The 18,465-nt window shown below is 45.5% G+C and overlaps 1 protein-coding gene across 1 annotated transcript in view; it reads left to right on the forward strand.

Moving 5' to 3' along the window:
- Positions 1-1,421, forward strand: part of COL5A3 (collagen type V alpha 3 chain) — a 34,773-nt gene extending 33,352 nt beyond the window's left edge. Inside the window, exons 65-66 of the mRNA XM_077121892.1 lie at positions 70-309; positions 411-1,421. Of these exons, the coding sequence (XP_076978007.1) occupies positions 70-309; positions 411-557 (387 nt within the window). The 3' untranslated portion in view covers positions 558-1,421. The remainder of the gene's footprint in view (positions 1-69; positions 310-410) is intronic.
- Positions 1,422-18,465: the final 17,044 nt, after the last annotated feature.

Raw genomic sequence — 18,465 nt, forward strand, 5'->3', positions numbered from 1 at the left:
GGGGGGGTTTCCTCAGAAAGACGGGGGACTAATGGAGCATTCCTACCCCCTGCCTTGACCCCTTCTCAGTTCTCCTACGTGGACGCCGAGGGGTCCCCGGTGAACGTGGTACAGCTGGCCTTCCTGAAACTGCTGAGTGCCACAGCCCGCCAGAGCTTCACCTTCTCCTGCCAGAACTCGGCTGCCTGGCTGGACGAAGCCTCAGGAGACCATGGCCGCTCCATCCGCTTCCTCGGGGCCAACGGGGAGGAGCTGTCCTTCAACCAGACCACAGCGGCCATCGTCAGCGTCCCCCATGATGGCTGCAAGGTAAGCGGGAGGGGCAGGGGATGACCTGAGTTGGGGGTGGGGGTGGGGGGAGAGGCCTCAGCTGCCCCTTCCTGACTCACTGTCCATGTCTCCCTGGTCAGCTACGGAAGGGACAGGCGAAGACCCTCTTGGAGATCACATCTTCCCGAGTGGGGTTTCTGCCCCTGTGGGACGTGGCAGCTGTCGACTTTGGCCAGACGAATCAGAAGTTTGGGTTTGAGCTGGGCCCTGTCTGCTTTAGCAGCTGAGAGTCACTGGGGTGGGAGGGACAGTGTGGGACCCCCAGCTGGGGTACATTTGGTGCTGAGACTTAGAAGCCACCCTATTTATGTCTCCTGTGACTGTGGAACCAGGGGAGGGTCTGGTCATCACGGTAAATAAAGAAAAAATATATTCCTTTTTCCTTACAGGGGGCTGGGGGCTGGAGTCTCTGGCCCAAGGGTCCAGCACCCCTACCCCCACATTAGGTGGCATAAATATTGTATGGTTCTTTCTCCTCTCCATCCTCACCCAGCCCTCCACTCCCCATCCCCAGACCCCTACGTAATGAACCTCTAACTCAGAGCTGGTGAATGCCACCCCCCTCATGCCTCCTAGGCCCCCTGCCCCACTGCCCACCTCAGTCAGTGCTCCCAACACCCTTTGGTGCTACCCCATCCCTCCCCCATAGTTAAGCACTGGATGTCTCCTGATCCCATCCCCCCACCCCACCCCAGGCTGAAACCCCTTCACTCATTCCTGTTCCCACATGGGTGTGCAGTGAAGGGACTTATGTCACACTACAGAGGGAAGTAGGACTTCCCTTGACTGAGCTGGGTCAACCCAGCTCTGCATACTAACCCCATCCTGGTCCCCACATCTCCCCAAACTCACCTTGCCATGCCAGGTGGTTTGGGGGCCAAGATGGTAGGGTTGAATCAGGATGCTAATGGTGCTGCCCTATTTATACCTGGGTTTGTATTAAAAGGGAAAATCCCCTCTGTTGTATATTTAATCTGCTTCCTCCTTAGGGAGGGCTGGGATATGATGAGAGTGATTCCAGCTTTGCCCCCTACCCCTGGCCATAGGGCACAATTGGCATCTCAAGTCTGAGAATAAACCAGTAAACTGTGTCCCTGTGTCCTCCCTGTCTCTACTGAACATCTGATGCTGGCTGCCTCTCTCTCAGGGACTGGCTCTTGTCTCATCTAAGGTACCTGCTGTCACCTGTCTTAATTGATCAGGTATATCCTTTGGTGGAAGTGGCTTTGGGGGATTGAGAAATCCCAATTATAATGGAGTCACTGGAAGTTGACCCATTTATTGACTCAGGCTCCTAGAAGAGAAATTGACATTAGCCAGTTCTCTCACATTGACTTTGGTCCTGGGGCTCTGGCTATGCCAAGTAGGTGGGTCAAGAAATGACATGACATATGTTTTGGCTTGAGGTGACATGACTAGGGGTCAAAGAAGTGGGTGGCAAGTCAGAGGGTGAATTGGTGGTGGGGTGAATGAGTTAGGAGTTGAGGCTTGTGGTAGACTGGAGAGTAGAGATTCGGGGTTGGATAAATAAAGCCAAAGTTGAGTTGGAGATGAGATAGTTGGAGATCGGTTTGGGATGAGTTGAGTCCATTTGAGGTTATGGGTTAATGATGGGATCAGTTGAGTTAGGTGATGGGTAAGGTTGAGTTAAGGGTTTGACATTGAGTGTTGGGTTGAATTGCATTAGGATTGATGTGAGAAGTGGGATAAATTGAGTAGGATTAAGTGGGGGTTGCTAGGAGTATGGGGTAGGGATTGGCAGTTTGTGAGTCAGATGGGATCAGTTGAGATGAGAGCTGGGTTTGGGGTGACTGGAATTGGAGATTAGATGTTGGATTGAGTTTTTTTTAAAACAGCTTGACTGAGACATAATTCTCCCATTTAAAGTATACAGTTTGATAGGTTTTAGTATTGTGCAACCATCATTACAATCAATTTTAGAACATTTTCATCATCACCAAAAAAAAAAAAACTCCACATCCATTAGCAGTCACTCACTCCCCATTTTGCCCCACCCACCTTGTCCCTAGCCAACCACTAATCTACTCTCTATCTCTATAGATTTGCCTATTCTGGATGTTTAATATAAATGGAATCATGGAATATATGGTCTTTTGTGACTGTCTTCTTTCACTTGGCATAATGCTTTTAAGGTTCATGTTGTAACGTGTCAGGACTTTATTCCTTTTTAAAAATATTTTTTAATTGTAAAATATGACATCTATACAAAGCAAAGAAAGAAAAAAGCAATACTTTTCAAGGCACACTTCAACAAGCAGCCACACAGAACAGATCCCAGAGTTTGTCACATGCTACCATTCCATCATCTCAGATTTTTCCTTCTAGCTGCTCTAGAACCCTGGAGCCTAGATGGAATATTATTATAGTGATTCAGCAATCATACGCATTTGTAAAATCCTATATTCTCTGTTATACCTCTTCCTTCTCTCATTATAGATCAGAGATCTATAATGCCCATTCTTACATTTTCATGTTGAGAAGGGGTGTTGACACCAAAGCATATGGGAATGTGATTAATTGATAATCCTGGAGAGGCAGGTCCCTCTGAGTTTCATGATTTATCTAACCTAGGAACCCTCCAGGAATTATAAGTTCCAGGAAAGTAAACTTAGTACATGAAACCTTTATAGAGTCTCAGTTCGAGCCCTAGGTGTTCTTAAAAGTCAACATGAGAGGGCCACGGTGGCTCAGCAGGCAGGAATGCTTGCCTGCCATGACAGAGGACCCGGGTTCGGTTCCTGGTGCCTTCCCATGTTAAAAAAAAAAAAAAAGTCAACAGGAGAGATGTTGGTTGGGGTTTAGCAAACCATGGCACTTAGCACTATCCAACTGAAGCTGGTATAAGTGTAGCGTCCAGAATACCCTCTTGACTCCATTTGATCTCTCTTGGCCACTGATGCCTTGTTTTATTACACTTCTTTTCATCTTTTTGGTTCAGAGGCATTGTTGATCCCACGGTGCCAGGCCAGGCTCATCTCCGGAAGTCACGTTCCACGTTGTCAGGGAGATTCCACCTCTGGATGTCATGTCCCATGTAGTGAGGAGGGGAATGGTTTTCCTTGCAGACTTGGGCTTAGAGAGAGCCACATCTGAGCAACAAAAGAAGTTTCCTGGAAGCATCTCTTAGGCCTCGTGATGGGTAGTCTTAGCTTCTCCGCTACAGAAATAAGTTTCATAAAGGTAAGCCTCAAAATCCAGAACTTGGCCTATTTTCTTGGGAGCCTCCAATGGTTGGGAGAGTACCCGAGGTTTCCCAGATGTGAAAGTTTAGTAGTTATATATATATCTCCTCCCCCTTTGGGCTGACTCTCAAGGGACTCAACCAATACTTTTTAATTATCAGCCCTCCACAGTCTGAGATGTGTCCTGAGAATGTATAATTCTATACATTAAGCTGTATAGAATTACAAGGCCTCAATCCCATTCTGGACTCGAGGAGTTTGGGGTTGTTTAAATGAACTATCCAGATAGGTTGATTTAGATGATGTGTTACAGAAAATTTAGGTTCTAGTCATAATAAGCCTCTCTGCCTTTGGTCTCATATAGTAGATGAAGGACTAGCGTACATGTGCAATTATTGTCATTTGTCCTGTATTCTGATACCCTAATTGAGGTCTGATCTCTTTTTCAGTTGCTTTAACTGTTATTATATATAGCCATGCTAACTTTCAGGGTTGCAGCACTCCATTTCTGGGACCTAGGTATCACAGTGTTATTCATAGTTCTAGGGAAACACCTGCTAATACACATATAGCTCAGTGTCTCAGCATCCAGAAATACGTTTATAACTTCAGACTAAGAATGGCTGCTCTAAGGACTTACAATCTAGGCTCCAATTTTCTTATAAGTATTTTCTGAAAGAAACCTTAGCATACTTGTTCTTTTGTCTCTGGCTTATTTTTGCACAGCACATTGTCCCCAAGGTTTATTCAGTTCATTGGGTGCTTCTTGACATCCTTCCTATTTGTAGCTGCCCCATATTCCATCATATAAATGTATCACAGTTCGCCATTCTGCTTCTCAGGCATTGTACCCTTCGGCTCCCTCCATCTATTGGGTGTCATGGATAATGTCCAAAATAAACAAGCCATGTCTTACAGTGTCCTCACTTGGTTGTATAATCAGCAGCAATCTCAATTTTAGACATTTTTTGGGGGGTCCATAGTGACAAAAAACCAACAAACACAGTGTCACCAACTATCAGATCAGATCTACCCCTTAACACTTGTCCCTCCCCCCAATTAGTTGCCCCTGTGGTACTGTAGTACTGTTGATGTCTTCCTGTTAACTATTGGCCATAACATGCATTTTTAGTTTTCCCCCAGATCCCTCTACTGTTGACTCTTTGTCCACTACTGAACCATTGAAATAGTTCATGTGAGAACTTATTTATAATTGTAGATTTGATTAGTGGGATACATGGCACTGGAATCCCTTTTAATCATATTCACCTTCAATATGGCAATGTGATTTATAACCCTGCTAATTAGTCACTATCAATTCTAACCGTCCCCTTGCATTTAGGTTCAACCTCATTGGGTCGCCTTTCCCCCATCTCTAGCTTTTGTGTACCCCTAGATCCCCTTTATTCTAGTGTAATCTCTGAGATTACCTTTACCAGAGACACAATAGCGAGATTATACAGTATCTGTCCTTTGGTGTCTGACATTTCACTCAACATTTTGTCTTCAAGTTTCATCCACATTGTCATATGCTTTGGGACGTTATTTTGTCTTGCTGCTGCATAATATTCTATTGCATGTAGATACCACATTTTGTTTATCTACTCATCTGTTGATGGGCATTTGGATTGTTTCCATCTTTTGGCAATTGTGAATAATGCTGCCATGAATATTGGTGTGCAAATGTTTGTTCATGTCCCTGCTTTCAGATCTTCTGAGTATATACCGAGTATTGGTATTGCTGAGTCATGGGGCAATTTAGTCTTTAGTTTTCTGAGGAATCGCCAAACTGTTTTCCACATCAGCTGCATCACTATACACTCTCACCAACAGTGAATAAGTGATCAAATTTCTCCACATCCTTTCCAACTTTGTGGTTTCCTTTTTTCTTAATAACAGCTATTCTTATAGGAGTGTGATGATATCTCATTGTGGTTTTGATCGGCATTTCCCTTATAGCTAGTGAAAACAAGCATCTCTTCATTGCTTTTTAGCCATCTGAATTTGCTCTTCAAAAAAGTGTCTATTCATATATTTTGCCCGTTTTATAATTGGGTTGTTCTTTTGTTGGTGAGCTATATAATTTCTTCATGTACACAGGATATCAAGCCTTTATCCGACATATGGTTTCCAAATATTTTCTCCCATTGAATTGGCTGCCTCTTCACCTTTTCAACAAAGGTCTTTGTTCATTTTTTATTGTTGAGTAGTATTCCATTGTATGACTATATCACATATTGTTTATCCATTCATTAGTTGGACATTGATTGGTTGAGTGCAGTTAGGAGTGATTGAGCACTGGGATCAATTGAGTAGGGTCAGGTGGGTTCAGGGTGGGTAAAAGTTGCAAACAGGGGCAAGTTGCTTCCCAGAAACTCAGCAACTACTCCTACCACCAGGCTCCATAACTAAAGCCACCCAGATACTTCTAGAGTTCATCATTCATTCAATAAATGCTACTAAGAGTTCTGACTCCATGAAGAGTGTTGGAGCCCAGAGGTTGATTGACTGGTTCATTAATTCACTTAGTCATCCATCCATCCATCCATCCATCCATCCATCCATCCATCCATCCATCCATCCATTCACCCATTCATCCACTCATCCATCCATTCATCCATTCATTCCTACTGAGTGTTTCCTCAGTGCCAGGCAGCATTCTAGATGCTGGGGATAGAAGAAAGATGTGACCTCTGACTTCAGGTTCTTATACTGAGGGAAACAGGTAATACACAAATAAATAGCTATATGTGCGATTTCAGGTAGTAGTAATTGTTGTGAAGGGCAATCAAGCAAATGGGGTATAAGAGAGTGATGGGGTAGGGAACTGTTTTAAATATGGTGGACAGATGTGGAATCCCTGAGGAGGCAACATTTGACCAGAGAACCAAAGGTGGTATGGAAAAAGCCCTGTGGAGTCTTGAGGAATCATCTCCCACAGAGTGAAGAGTCCAGAAACCCCCCAATACCAATGAGGGCTTGAAGAGCTAGTGTTTTCTTTCGGTTATCTTGAACATATCTTTTGCTTCAGGTGACTTTTTTACCCTGTGATTCTTCTCTCAACCTGAGCCTGCTTTCCTTTTCTTTCCTTCCCACCCCAGACCCTTCTAACTCAAGAATGCCTGTGGTAAGCTAAAGCTTTGTGCTATTTTCTTCTTCCTGGGCACAAATAATTGAGAACACATTTCTCAGCTTCCCTTGATGGTAGATTGGGACCGTGTGCCTGGGATCCAGCCAGTGGAACATGGGTGGCCAGAAAACCTTCGGCAAGATTCACCACGGGCTTTTTTCTTTCTTCCCTTTAGATGGTGACCTTGTGTTTTAGTTCCCCAGGCTTTCCAAGCAAATACCATAAATTGGGTTGGGTTAAAGAATAGGAGTTTATTTGCTCTCAGTTTTCTTTTCTTTTTTTTTTTTTTGTATGGCGGGGGTCACACTTCATTCTTTTTCCATGTGAGTATCCCCTTATTGCAGCACCATTTGTTGAATTTTTGTTTGTTTGTTTGTTTGTTTTTTTGGTGGTTTGTCTGCTTGTTTGTTTGTTTGGGAAGTGCATGGGCTGGGAATCGAACCCGGGTCTCCTGCATGGCACATGAGAATTCTACCACTGAACTACCTTTGTACTCCCTATTGGCTCTCAATTTTGAGGCTAAAAGAAAGTCTGAATCAAGGCTTTATCAAGGCGATGCTTTCTCCCTCAAGACGACATTCTGGGTGGCTGCTGGTGACCTTTGGCCCTTAGTTTGTCATAGGATGAGGCACATGGCAGTGTCTCCTGGTCTCTCCCTTCACTTCTGGGTTTCATCAATGCTCAGCTTCTGGCTGCTCCCTCTGTGACTTTTTCTCTCTGAATTTCATTCTGCTTATAAAGAATTCCAGTATTAGGATTAAGACCTATGCTGACTGGGGTGGGTTATGTTTTAACTGGAAGTTTAACTAAAGTCACCTCATCAGAAGGCCTTACGAACCATGGGTTCACACCAGCAGGAATGGATCAAATCAAAGAATGTGTTTTTCTGGGGAATCTACCAGCTCCAAACCACCACAATCCATACTGTGAACCCCCAAAAGGCATGTTCTTTGTGCAAAATACATTCATTTCATCATAATATTTCAAAAGCCTTAAGTGTCTGTGGGCCCATGAAACACAAAGAAGTTATCTGCTTCCAAAATACGGTGGAGGGACAGGCATAGATAAACATTCCATTTCCATGAAGTGAGAAACTGAAAGGAAAACAGAGGTCCCAGACAATTCTGAAACCCAGCAGGGCAAATTCCATTCGATTTCAAGGGCTGAGAGTCATCTATGGATCAATGCCTTGTCCTCTAGCTCTGGTAGAGCAGCAGCCTCACCCCTTTTGAGTGCTTGCACAGAGGCTATGCTTTCCTGGCCACCGGGGTAAAGGCTGCACCCTCTCTGAGCATCAGCATGGCAGCCAGGCTCATTGAGAATGTGGGATACATGCCTCACCATCTCTGAACATTGGGGTGGCAGTGCTTTTCCTAAACAATGGGGTGGAAGACCCACTCTCTACAAGCATTGGGGCAGACTCAGCCTGTCCACCCATGCAGGTAGGTCTGCTCTCTTGGTCCAAGAAGATGTCTTCAGTCCAGACCTTGGCTTCCATGATTCTGCCCTTGAAATCATTCTTCCTTCAATTTGTCCCTTTCAGTCCAGGCTGGCAATGAGTTACTCAAAACTTTGCATGTAGTTCACAGGCATCCAAACCATCAGATGGTAGAACTTTCCATAGATCCTTCCTGGATAACTGCATTTCCCATCCTGACTCGCCCTGAAATCGCTGACTGGTTCCATGTTGGGTTAAGCCCTCACAAGGAGCTCTGTTCTCTGGGGACCCACTTTCTGGAAGCTCAGAATTTTCCAAACCATCAATTTTTGGTTTCTTTGGTTCCAGGAGTACAGTTCTCAGCGTATCCCTTTTCTGTCACATCTTACTAGAAGCTGCAAGGAGAAACCAGGCTGCACTTTCCATGCTTGGCCTCAAAATCTGCTCAGCTACATATCCAGGTTCACTGCTTTCAGGTTCTGCCTTCCTTTTGAATCAGAATTCAATTTTGCCAAGTTCTGTGCCACTTAAAAACAAGAGTCACCTTTCCTCCAGTTTCCAGTAACACATTCACACTTCTGCCTGAGGTCTCACTGGAAATACCTTTAGCATCCAAATTTTACTAACAGTCTCTTCAGAGCAATCTGGGCCTTTTCTATCAAGCACCTCACAATTCTTCCAGTCTCTACCCATTGCCCAATTCCAAAGCCATTTCCACATTTCTTTTGGTATTTGCAATAGAAACACCCCGTTATCCTGGCACCGAAATCTACTTAGTTTCTTAGGCTGCTCAAGCAAATACCACAAATTGGGTCAGGTTAAAGAATGGGAGTTTATTTGCTCTCAGTTTTGTGGCTGAAAGCAAGCACAAGTCCAGGGATCATCAAGGCGATGCTTTCTTCCTGAAGACAGTGGCATTCTGGAGCTGGCTGCCAGTGATCTCTGGTCCTTAGTTTGTCTCATGGCAAAGCACGTGGCGGCGTCTGCTGGTCTCTCCATTCTCCTTTTGGGTCCTTGATATACAGCTTCTGGCTGCTCCCTCTGTGGCTTTCTCTCTCCAAATTTTATTCTGGCTATAAAGGACTCCAGTATTAGGATTAAAACCCATCCTGATTGAGGTGGGATACACCTTAACAGAAATAACCTCATCCCAAGTTCTACTTACAGTGGGTCCACTCTGACAGGAATGGATTAACTTTAAGACCATAACTTTCCGGGGAACACACAACTCCAAGCCACCACATCTGGGATATCACATGTATAAGTTGGGAGTGTCATAATGGACCCAGAAAAGGCCCTGGCTCCCCAAGTCACTGCTTGGGGGAATGCTGCCATGGATGTGATATGGCGGAGAAGTAACTTGTTTGTTTTAAGCCACTGGAATTTTTGAGAGCTGCTTGTTACAGCAGCTATCATGAATTACCTTAATACAGCCAGTGACTTCAGCTCTTACTTAAGGTTGGCATAGAAGTATGAAAGCAAACCATGAGGACTTGTTGCAGGAAAATCAACAAATTAAAATTTAATGTTGGCTCTCCGCATGCTCAAAAGTCTCCAGCACTATGAATTTCTCACCCGGAGTTATAATCTCCCCAAATCCAGTCCCCCCCCCCCCCCACCATTCTACTGCTCACTTCCTCCTTCAGCTCCCTGACACCTCTCTTTGCCACCACGCCCCCCTTCACTCCCCTTGTATGAAGCAATCTCACTAAAATCAAATTTATCTGAATTTCTTTTGAAAAAATCATTCACTTAACGGTTTATGTTGTCCCCTCTTTACAGACCACGTCCTGGGTTCCTTATGGTGGTTATCATTTATTAGGAGTCTACATGCCAAGCCCTGTTCAAATATTTCACCCAGGTTAATTTATTTAAACATCCTTACCACCCTTGAGGAAGAGTCTATTATTATCCCCATTTTGCAGATAAGATCACTGAGGAGATGGGTAGAGTCACTTGCCCAAAATCTAGAACTAGAAGTGATGGAGCAATTAACAAATTTTGATAAACCATCCTCTTCCTTGGGGGGTGGGGGAATTTTTGCCACTGTTTCTTAAAATTACATGCATGGCTCTGTATTTTACATGTTCTTTCTATTAATTATCCCAGGCCACATAAAGGCAGCAGCTCCCACCCCCATTTTACAGATAAGGGAGCAAACTGAGGCTCAGAAAGGGGACAAGCCGGCTGCCAGTTATATGCAGCCCAGGGTTTGAACTGCAGGTCTGCCTGTCTCTGTTTTGCAACTCCTATCTCACCCCAGTGCAGGCATATTTATCTTTTTTGGGGGGGCGGGGAGGGGAGAAGGGCCAATTAATGAATAGTTTAATGAAGGCTCTTTAATTAGATAAAAGCTCGTTAAAGAATTAGAAACTCAGTCCTGCTAAATAAAAAAGGGTAATTGACAAGGTATGAGAAGGGAATTCTGGGACTCACCCAGCTCCCCGCGTTTGCTCAGCATCCTTGCCAGCACTCAGGCGGCTGCTGGGAAACTCCCCAGCTGATTTGCATATTCAGCGGCCATAATTAATCACCCTGCCTGTGCTTCCAGAGCAATTACTGACACCCGCTGTTTGGAGGGGGAGTTGGGGGCGGGGAGAGCCTGCCAGCGCGTGTGCCACCTGGAGCTTTATCCCTGAGATGATTGTAGGGGTTTTGCCTCATAGGAGACTAACATACATACATACACACACACACACACACACACATACACACACACACACACACACAGCAGCGACAGAGATTCTCACAATTACACACACAGACCAAGGGCACAAAGAGTCAGACTCTCATTGTGTACCAACGCACAGATGGGACCCACATCATATGCATCCCTACAAACTCAACCTGATTCAGACACGCGGGCGTGCACAGCAAGGCACACCCAGCCGCACACATTAAATGGACACACGTCCAAGTTCCTGGCACGTACATGAACTCACACAATAGTGTTCACTCAGAGATACAGCCAGGTCTGGAGAGAGACCCCCATTTTCACATCCAGCACTATTGCACCCTGCAGCCGGGCACGTGCTGGGCACGTGCTGGGCACGTGCTGAGCACGTGGGTGTGGAATGAGACCCCAGGCACGCCATGTAGGGCAAGGCCACCCACACATCGAGCCACACACAGGCTTAAAGTCACTCATGGGTGTGTCAGAGAGCCCCTCCCCCACCTGGCTCATCCATTCGTTCTGCAAATTTTTATGGGGTGCCTGTGCCAGAAAGTATTCTAGGCTCTGGGGATATAGCAGGGAACAAAAAGGAGATCCCTCCTCTTGTGGAGCTAACACTCGAGTGGGGTGCACCGGCAATCAGCAAATTCATATGCAGGCGTGCCTTGGAGATATTGTGGGTTCAGTTTCAGACCGCTGCAATAAAACGGATATCTCAATAAAGCGGATATCTTAATAAAGCGAGCCATATGAATTTGTTGGTTTCCCAGTGCATATAAAAATTATGCTTACACAACACCATAGTCTACGAAGTGTGCAATAGCATTGCATCTAAAAGAATGGGTTACCCTTAATTAAAAAAATACTTCATTGCTAAAAAATTCCAAGCATCACTTTAGCCCTCAGTGAATCGTTATCTTTTTGCCGGCAGGAGGATCTTACTTGGCTGCTGCTGACAAATCAGGGTGGTGGCTGCTGAAGGTGAGAGTGGCTGTGACCATTTCTTAAGTAAGGCAACAATGAAGTTTGCCATATTGATCGGCTCTTCTTTCACTTGAATACTTAGAGGCTATGGCAGGGTTATTAATTGGCCTAATTTCAATACTGTTGTGTCTTAGGGAATGGGGAGCCAGGGAAGGTGTTTGTCCATTTCAGCCTTATCTCTGCATCTGTAAAGCGGAGCGAATTACAGCATCTATGAATCAGGTTGTATGAGGACTACATTAATTAAAAGACACAAAACACTTTAAAAGACACAAACACGTCTGCCATGTGGTAAGTGCTATAAAAGTGTTGCTATTACGAAAAAAAAACAAAACACATAGAGCGAGAACTTTGTATTGAATGCTCAGGCGCCCAACCCCCAGAAATAAAGCATCACACAATGGATGCCCAATGGATACATTAGTGGCAAATTGATACAGTTGATACAAACCGATCCAAATCGATACATTTCTACAGGCATATCCCTTTGCTTTACCATGAGTAGGTGAGTGTGGGGATTTCTGATTCTCTGACTATTTCTCCACTTTTTCTGCATATGGGGCTTTATCCATGGATAACACACAATGTGGTTTTGCAGGTTTTCTTGAATCTGTCCTTTTGCAACTTGTATGGTTAGGTCGATAGAGGGTTTGCATGTCTCTGTATAGATACAAGAGTCCTAATTCAGCCTTTTAATTGCTGTGTGTGATTTTGCCTCTACCTGATGTCTCCCATTTTGTTCCTGTTCAAACATCCTGGCACGTGTCTCCTGGAGCACACAGGTAAGTGTCTCCGGATTGTACACATACATAAGAATGGAAAATTCTGGGTCATAGGGGAGGTGCTTCTTTAGCTGTCCTAGGTATCTGATTACCTGAACCTCACAGTGTTCCATCCCTTTTACCACTCTTCTGAGGCCCCCTGATGGCCCCAGGGTGAAATTCAAATCCTTCTCCCTGGTGGAACTGGCCTCGCTTCTCACCATCTCTCACCAGGCAGCCTGGCCCCCTGCACCTTCCAGGCTCCAGCTTGTTGTATGGCTCTTCTCCTCACCCTCAGCACCCTGCCTGTCCAGCTTTAGGTTTCAGCTTGAGTGTTAGTCCCTGACCCTGACTCCTCAAGCTAGATTAGGCTGACCCCAAATGTGTTCAGAGAACCCTGCTGCATGGGGGCACTTGAGGGTTGGGCTAGTTTATTCATGCCATAAATCTGGTGCAAGTGGGAGCTTGTAGCGAGCATTCAGTCTTTACTTACAGATGGAATGGAGGAGTCCTTGCATCTACCTCAGGGCAAGGGGCAGCACAGAGACCTGGGTTTGAATCCCAGCTCTGCCTTTTACCAGCTGTGTGACCTCAGACATGTGGCTTAACCTCTCTGTGCCTCATCTTCCTTCTCAGGGAAACCCTTCCCAGGGCTGTTGTGGGAGTTGAAAGGAGCCTCGGGCCTGGCCTGGCTTGGGGTAGACCACTGTGGTCAGATCTGCTTGGTTCTGAGTCAATTTCCGGCCCCATAACCTGGGATTAGGATTTTGCTCCTTCCTGGCTTGGCAGGGCTGTGAAGCATTGCTGGGTCTCCTTGTCCTGCCAGCTCATTCCCTCAATTCCCAGACCCATAATGGGAACCACATGTGCTGGACTCCACCGGCCTACCTGCCCTCTCCCCTCCTTCCATTCCTCCCCCAGAGGGGCCTCTTGAGTCATCTGGTCTACCGCACCCCCTTCTTCTAGCCTCATTCCCACGTTGCCTGGCCTGTGGTTTGCATGTGAAGAGGGCATCTGTGCCGCGGGACCTCTGTGGGTCTGCTGGTGTGTGAACTCTCCGCCTGTGCTCTTTGTGTTCTTGTGTTGACTGTGTGTGTGAACTGTGAGCTCGTACTGTGTGTGTTTCTGTATGACTGCATTGTCAGTTTGTGACTGTGTTTGTGTGTGAGCTATGCCTCTGCATTGGGGAACCTATATACGTGAGCTGTGTGCCTGAATTATGAGTTTTGTGTCTTTTTTTATATATAAACAACACCTCGGGTCACAGATCTTTGTGTGTTTGGCCAACCACATTCGCGGAAGCTCGTTCTTCAGCAATTGTGGCTGGTTCATCTCTGCGTGTTCCTCCACCATCTGGCTGTGTTTCTGTGGGCTGTTGTGCCTGGATCGTGCACGTGGGTGTGTTGTCCCTAGGTGACTGAGTGTCTGGGTTGTATGTCTGTGCGTCGGTTTGCTTGGTGGGTCTGGGCACAGCTGGTCATTCAGCATGTGTGTGAGTGTGTAAAAACATGTGAGTGTGTTAGTGAGCGTGGGGGTGGGTGGGTATGCCTGGAAGGGAGGGAGTCCTAGGGCTGGCAGCAATTGGACAGTGAGAAATGACCAAGAGGGAGAGAGATGGGGATGAACAGCGGAACCAGAGGGGAAGGTCTGTGGGAATCCTGATGATCGAGATTTAAATTCCGGTCTCCCTTGGGAATCTCTTCCAGAACATGGAAGTTGTTCCCTTCCACATGAGCCCTCGGAGGGGTGGAACTGGGGAGCCCAGACCCCGAGGGCACCTGCCATGATCACTGTGGAGACGGGGGTGGGGGGGGGACAGAGGGGCACTGGGGAGGGTTTGAGATGTTCCTCGCCAGGCAATATGGACACCAGAGGGACCGGCTCAGGCACCCCCTGGGAACCCAAGAATAAAAAGCCTCACCATCCCCTTCTGCCCTCTGGGCTCTGGCATGAGACATAAACCAGGTGTTGCTACACACCCTCTAGATGACCTTGGTCAAGAGTCTTAACCTCTCTGTTCCTCAACTTCTTCATCTGAAAGATGGGGCCAAAGCAGGCTTCTGGTGCCCTACCCATATCCCCTCTGCCCTCAGACGTTCTCCCTGTGCACATTTCTTATGGCCCAAGGGCTGTTTCCACTCTCACGAAGGCTAGAGATGCAGAAGAGCTGATGTCCCTAGGAACAGACCTCACCCAGTAACGTCAGGACCTGGAGAATAAACACCCACCTTCCTTGCCCTCGGGCAGGACGCCTCTGATGTGTGCATCCTGCACTGTCTCCCAGGAGTGCTCGGTGGGACATGCTCACGTGAGCACCCTGTGGTGCATTGAACTGGGCACCCTGGTTTGGACATGTTCTTAGACTTGGCCCACATTCTACTGGGTGGGGACCCACTGTAAATAGGATCTCTTGAAGCTGTTACTTCAGTTAAGATTGTGGTCCAGTCGGACCACGTTGGGACTTAATCTGGATTACCGGAATCCTTCCAAGCAGAACAAGATTCAGACAGAGAAAGAGAAAGCCACAGGAAGAAGCTGGAGGTCCATGAACCCAGAGGAGAAAGGAGAAGACATTGCCATGTGCATTTCCATGTGTCAGAAAAGCCAAGGGCAAGGGATTGCTAGCCCCCAGGATGTCACAGTCTTTGGACAGAAGGCATTGCCTTGCTGGCACCTCAATTTTGGACCTCTCTTAGCCTCAAAACTACAAGCCAATAAATTCCTGTTGTTTAAGCCAATCCATTGCATATTTGTTCTAGCAGCTGGGATACTAAGACATGCTCTCTTTGTTATTTTCCTTCCCTGTCTCACTTCTCTCCCTGCCCATTGCTTTCTAGGATCACCTTCCAAAAAAAATCATTTGCACTGAGCTCTGCTTCTGGGGGAACCCAGTTGCAAGTTGAACACCCTCTCAAAGTGTCAGGGAGGGACTAAATGAGATGATGTGTTTAAACCAGTGGTTTCCAACAATGGCTGCTCATTAGAATCACTCTTGAAAGAAGGATTTCCTGCTTGCTATGTTGTTTAGATGCTCTGAAAGAATGATACATTTGACTACATTAAAAAAGTTTGCTATATGGCTAAAATCAGTGTTAAGCAGGGTCAAAAAGCAATTAACAAATTTGAGAGTGTATGATTTTCAATTCCTAGCACATTTTCCCTAATATGTAAAGAGCTACCACAAATCAATAAGAAAAAGGACACACTTTTACCTCCTCAAAACCAGACAAACGATAGGAACAGGCAGTTCACTGAAGAAGAAATATAAATGACTATTGACAGATGAAGAGAAGTGGAGGATACTCATGATAAAAGAACCTCAAAATAAAAGGATACTAAATACCAATTTTCATCCATTAGATTGATTTCTTAGTCAATAATCTTGGCAAGGGTTTGGGGAAAGAGACACCCTCATACATTGTGGCTAATGTTTATTGGCACACCGTTTTTAGAGGGAAAATCACAACATCTATTAGAATTATAGTGCACATACCCTGTGACTCAACATACCTCTTTCCTATGTTTATCTTCCCAGTGTCCTTACACGTGTAAGAAGTAGCATATGCCAGATCCTTCATTGTGGCATTAATGCAATAATAACAAGGGAATGACATTAGTCCAAGTATCTGTATATAGTGACTGATTAAAGAAACTACAAAATGCATCTATATAATGGAATATTATGCAGCCGTGTAAAAGAACAGTAAGGCTTTTTAAATGTATTGGTATGGGCCAATGTCCCAAACATATTGTTGAGTTTTTAAAAAGTGAGTACAGAAAATAATGTATACTAGGCTATCCATTGTGAAAAGAAAAGGGAAGGGGAGAGAAAATTTATGACCTTGATTGCCTCTAAGGAGGGAACTGGTGGCTTAGGGGAAGAAGTAAGAAGAGACTGTTAACTGTATCTTCTTTTGTACCTTTTGAATGTATTCCTTACTCAGTGAATGAATTTATTAAATGAGAAATTAAAGCGATTTTTCAAGGTCTTATTTCTGGAGATTCTGACTAAGCACATCTTGAAGAAGGGATTTTTGCAAAGCACCTCCAGAAGGTTCTGGGGCCTGGTCAGAGTTGAGCTCCCCAGGTCTAGAGGTTGATGTGCATGTGTGTGTGTGTATGTGTGTGTGTGTGTGTGTGTGTGTGTGTGTGTGTGTGTGTGTTTGCAATTTCCTCCCTCACACTTTATTTGACAAGCACTTGGAGAAAAAATTCCTACTCACTCCACCTTAGTTGAAACTGAGTTAAACTGAGGACCCCACGTTCCATGTGGGGTGAAGGGTCTGATATTTCCTGAGTCCAGGCACTGGGCTTCAGAGATGGACCATAGCTGGGTTCTGCTCCTGAGGAGCTCCTGGTTTGATGAGGAGGGAACAATGCTAGCAGACAACCTCAACATAATGCTACAGAGATCCATAGATTGGCCTTGAGTTAGTCAGAACTGGCTTTGGCTCCTATGTCTGCTGTTTAAAGCTGGATGACTTTTGTCAAGTTACTCAACCTCTCTGAGCCTCAGAATTTTTGCTTCTACATTGAGGATCATCATTCTGACCTCCCAGGGTTGGTGTAAGAATTCAAGGGAATAATGGCTGGATCAGACTTAGCCCGGTGTTGAGTGCTTAGTTGGAGCTCAATGAATGGGGAAGGCTATCATTAAAGAGATAATTCCAGAGTGCTCTGGGAGGGGATGCTGAGTAAACAGTCACACATGGCCGGGGATTTTAGGTTTTCATGAATGAAAAAGTGCTTTCCAGAATGGGAATGCACATTTCAACTTATATATATGTCAGCAACTAGTCATAGGAAACCACTGGAAGGCTGGGAGGTGGCTCTAGGCTGAACCTATAGGATGACTTGCCACAGAACAGAATGTCTGAACTGGTCCACCCAGGAACCTCTGTTACTAGCAGGAAGGTGGGAAATCACCCTCTGGGAACTGCTGACTTCAGTAATACACCACCAGAGTTGTAATTTAGAGACTTGGAAGCCATCGTCATTTTCACTACAATGCCTCTCCACAAACCCTGGTGATGTTGGTAACTGGAAAAAGGAACATCCCTGAAGGAAAACCCAATGGATGCACAACCATGCCTGCCTACCCCCATCACCACCCCTACCGACAAGGCAGTAACACGATGGCCTCCACCCACCTCCTCAAACCAGGTCTCATCCTTCTAATTGATGGACTCTAATGAGCCTACACAAGTCTAGCTGCAAGGGAGTCTGGGAAATAGGTTTTAGTTTTGCAGCCTCTGCAATGTAGGCACATAATGCTGTGCTAAGAGCCAACCCACTGTCTTTTGTTTTTGTTTGCACTGCACGTATCTTATTTTTGCTTGCATAGCGTTTTTTCCTTTTCCCTTTTTTTTTTTTAATGGTAAACATTCCATACTTTTTCTCCCCTCCCCACTTCTTTTCTTTCTTTCTTTTTTTTTTTTTGCATGGGCAGGCACCGGCAATCGAGCCTGGGTCTCCGGCATGGCAGGCTAGAACTCTGCCACTGAGCTACCGTGGCCCGCCCCCCACTTATTTTCTACCCAATATAATTTGGGTGAGGGTAGCCCCACTCTTAAGCTCCAAGGGGTGATCTATGAACTAGTTCTATCCAAGATACATAATCATTTCCTCTGAATACAAGATTGGATCGGAGATGCACAGATGACCTGGGGTTGACCAATGTCAGGCATTATTTTGCAAGTTCTTTTGCTGGAGTTGCTGAGCTTAGAAGTTAGATGCTTCTAGAAGCCATCTTCCTTACCTCTTAGGGAGAGCTTGCCTAAAAGGGGATCTCTTACAGAGAATAGCAGAGATGAGAATTGGAGAGACAGAATCTGTATGACATAACAGAACCCCTGGATTCAGCCATGCCCAAATCCCATTACTGCTTGATTTTTCTCTTTTTCAGTTATGCAAGCCAATACAAATATTATTTTTTACTTGAGTCA

Source organism: Tamandua tetradactyla, chromosome 11 (genome assembly GCF_023851605.1).
Source record: "Tamandua tetradactyla isolate mTamTet1 chromosome 11, mTamTet1.pri, whole genome shotgun sequence".
Taxonomy (NCBI): domain Eukaryota; kingdom Metazoa; phylum Chordata; class Mammalia; order Pilosa; family Myrmecophagidae; genus Tamandua; species Tamandua tetradactyla.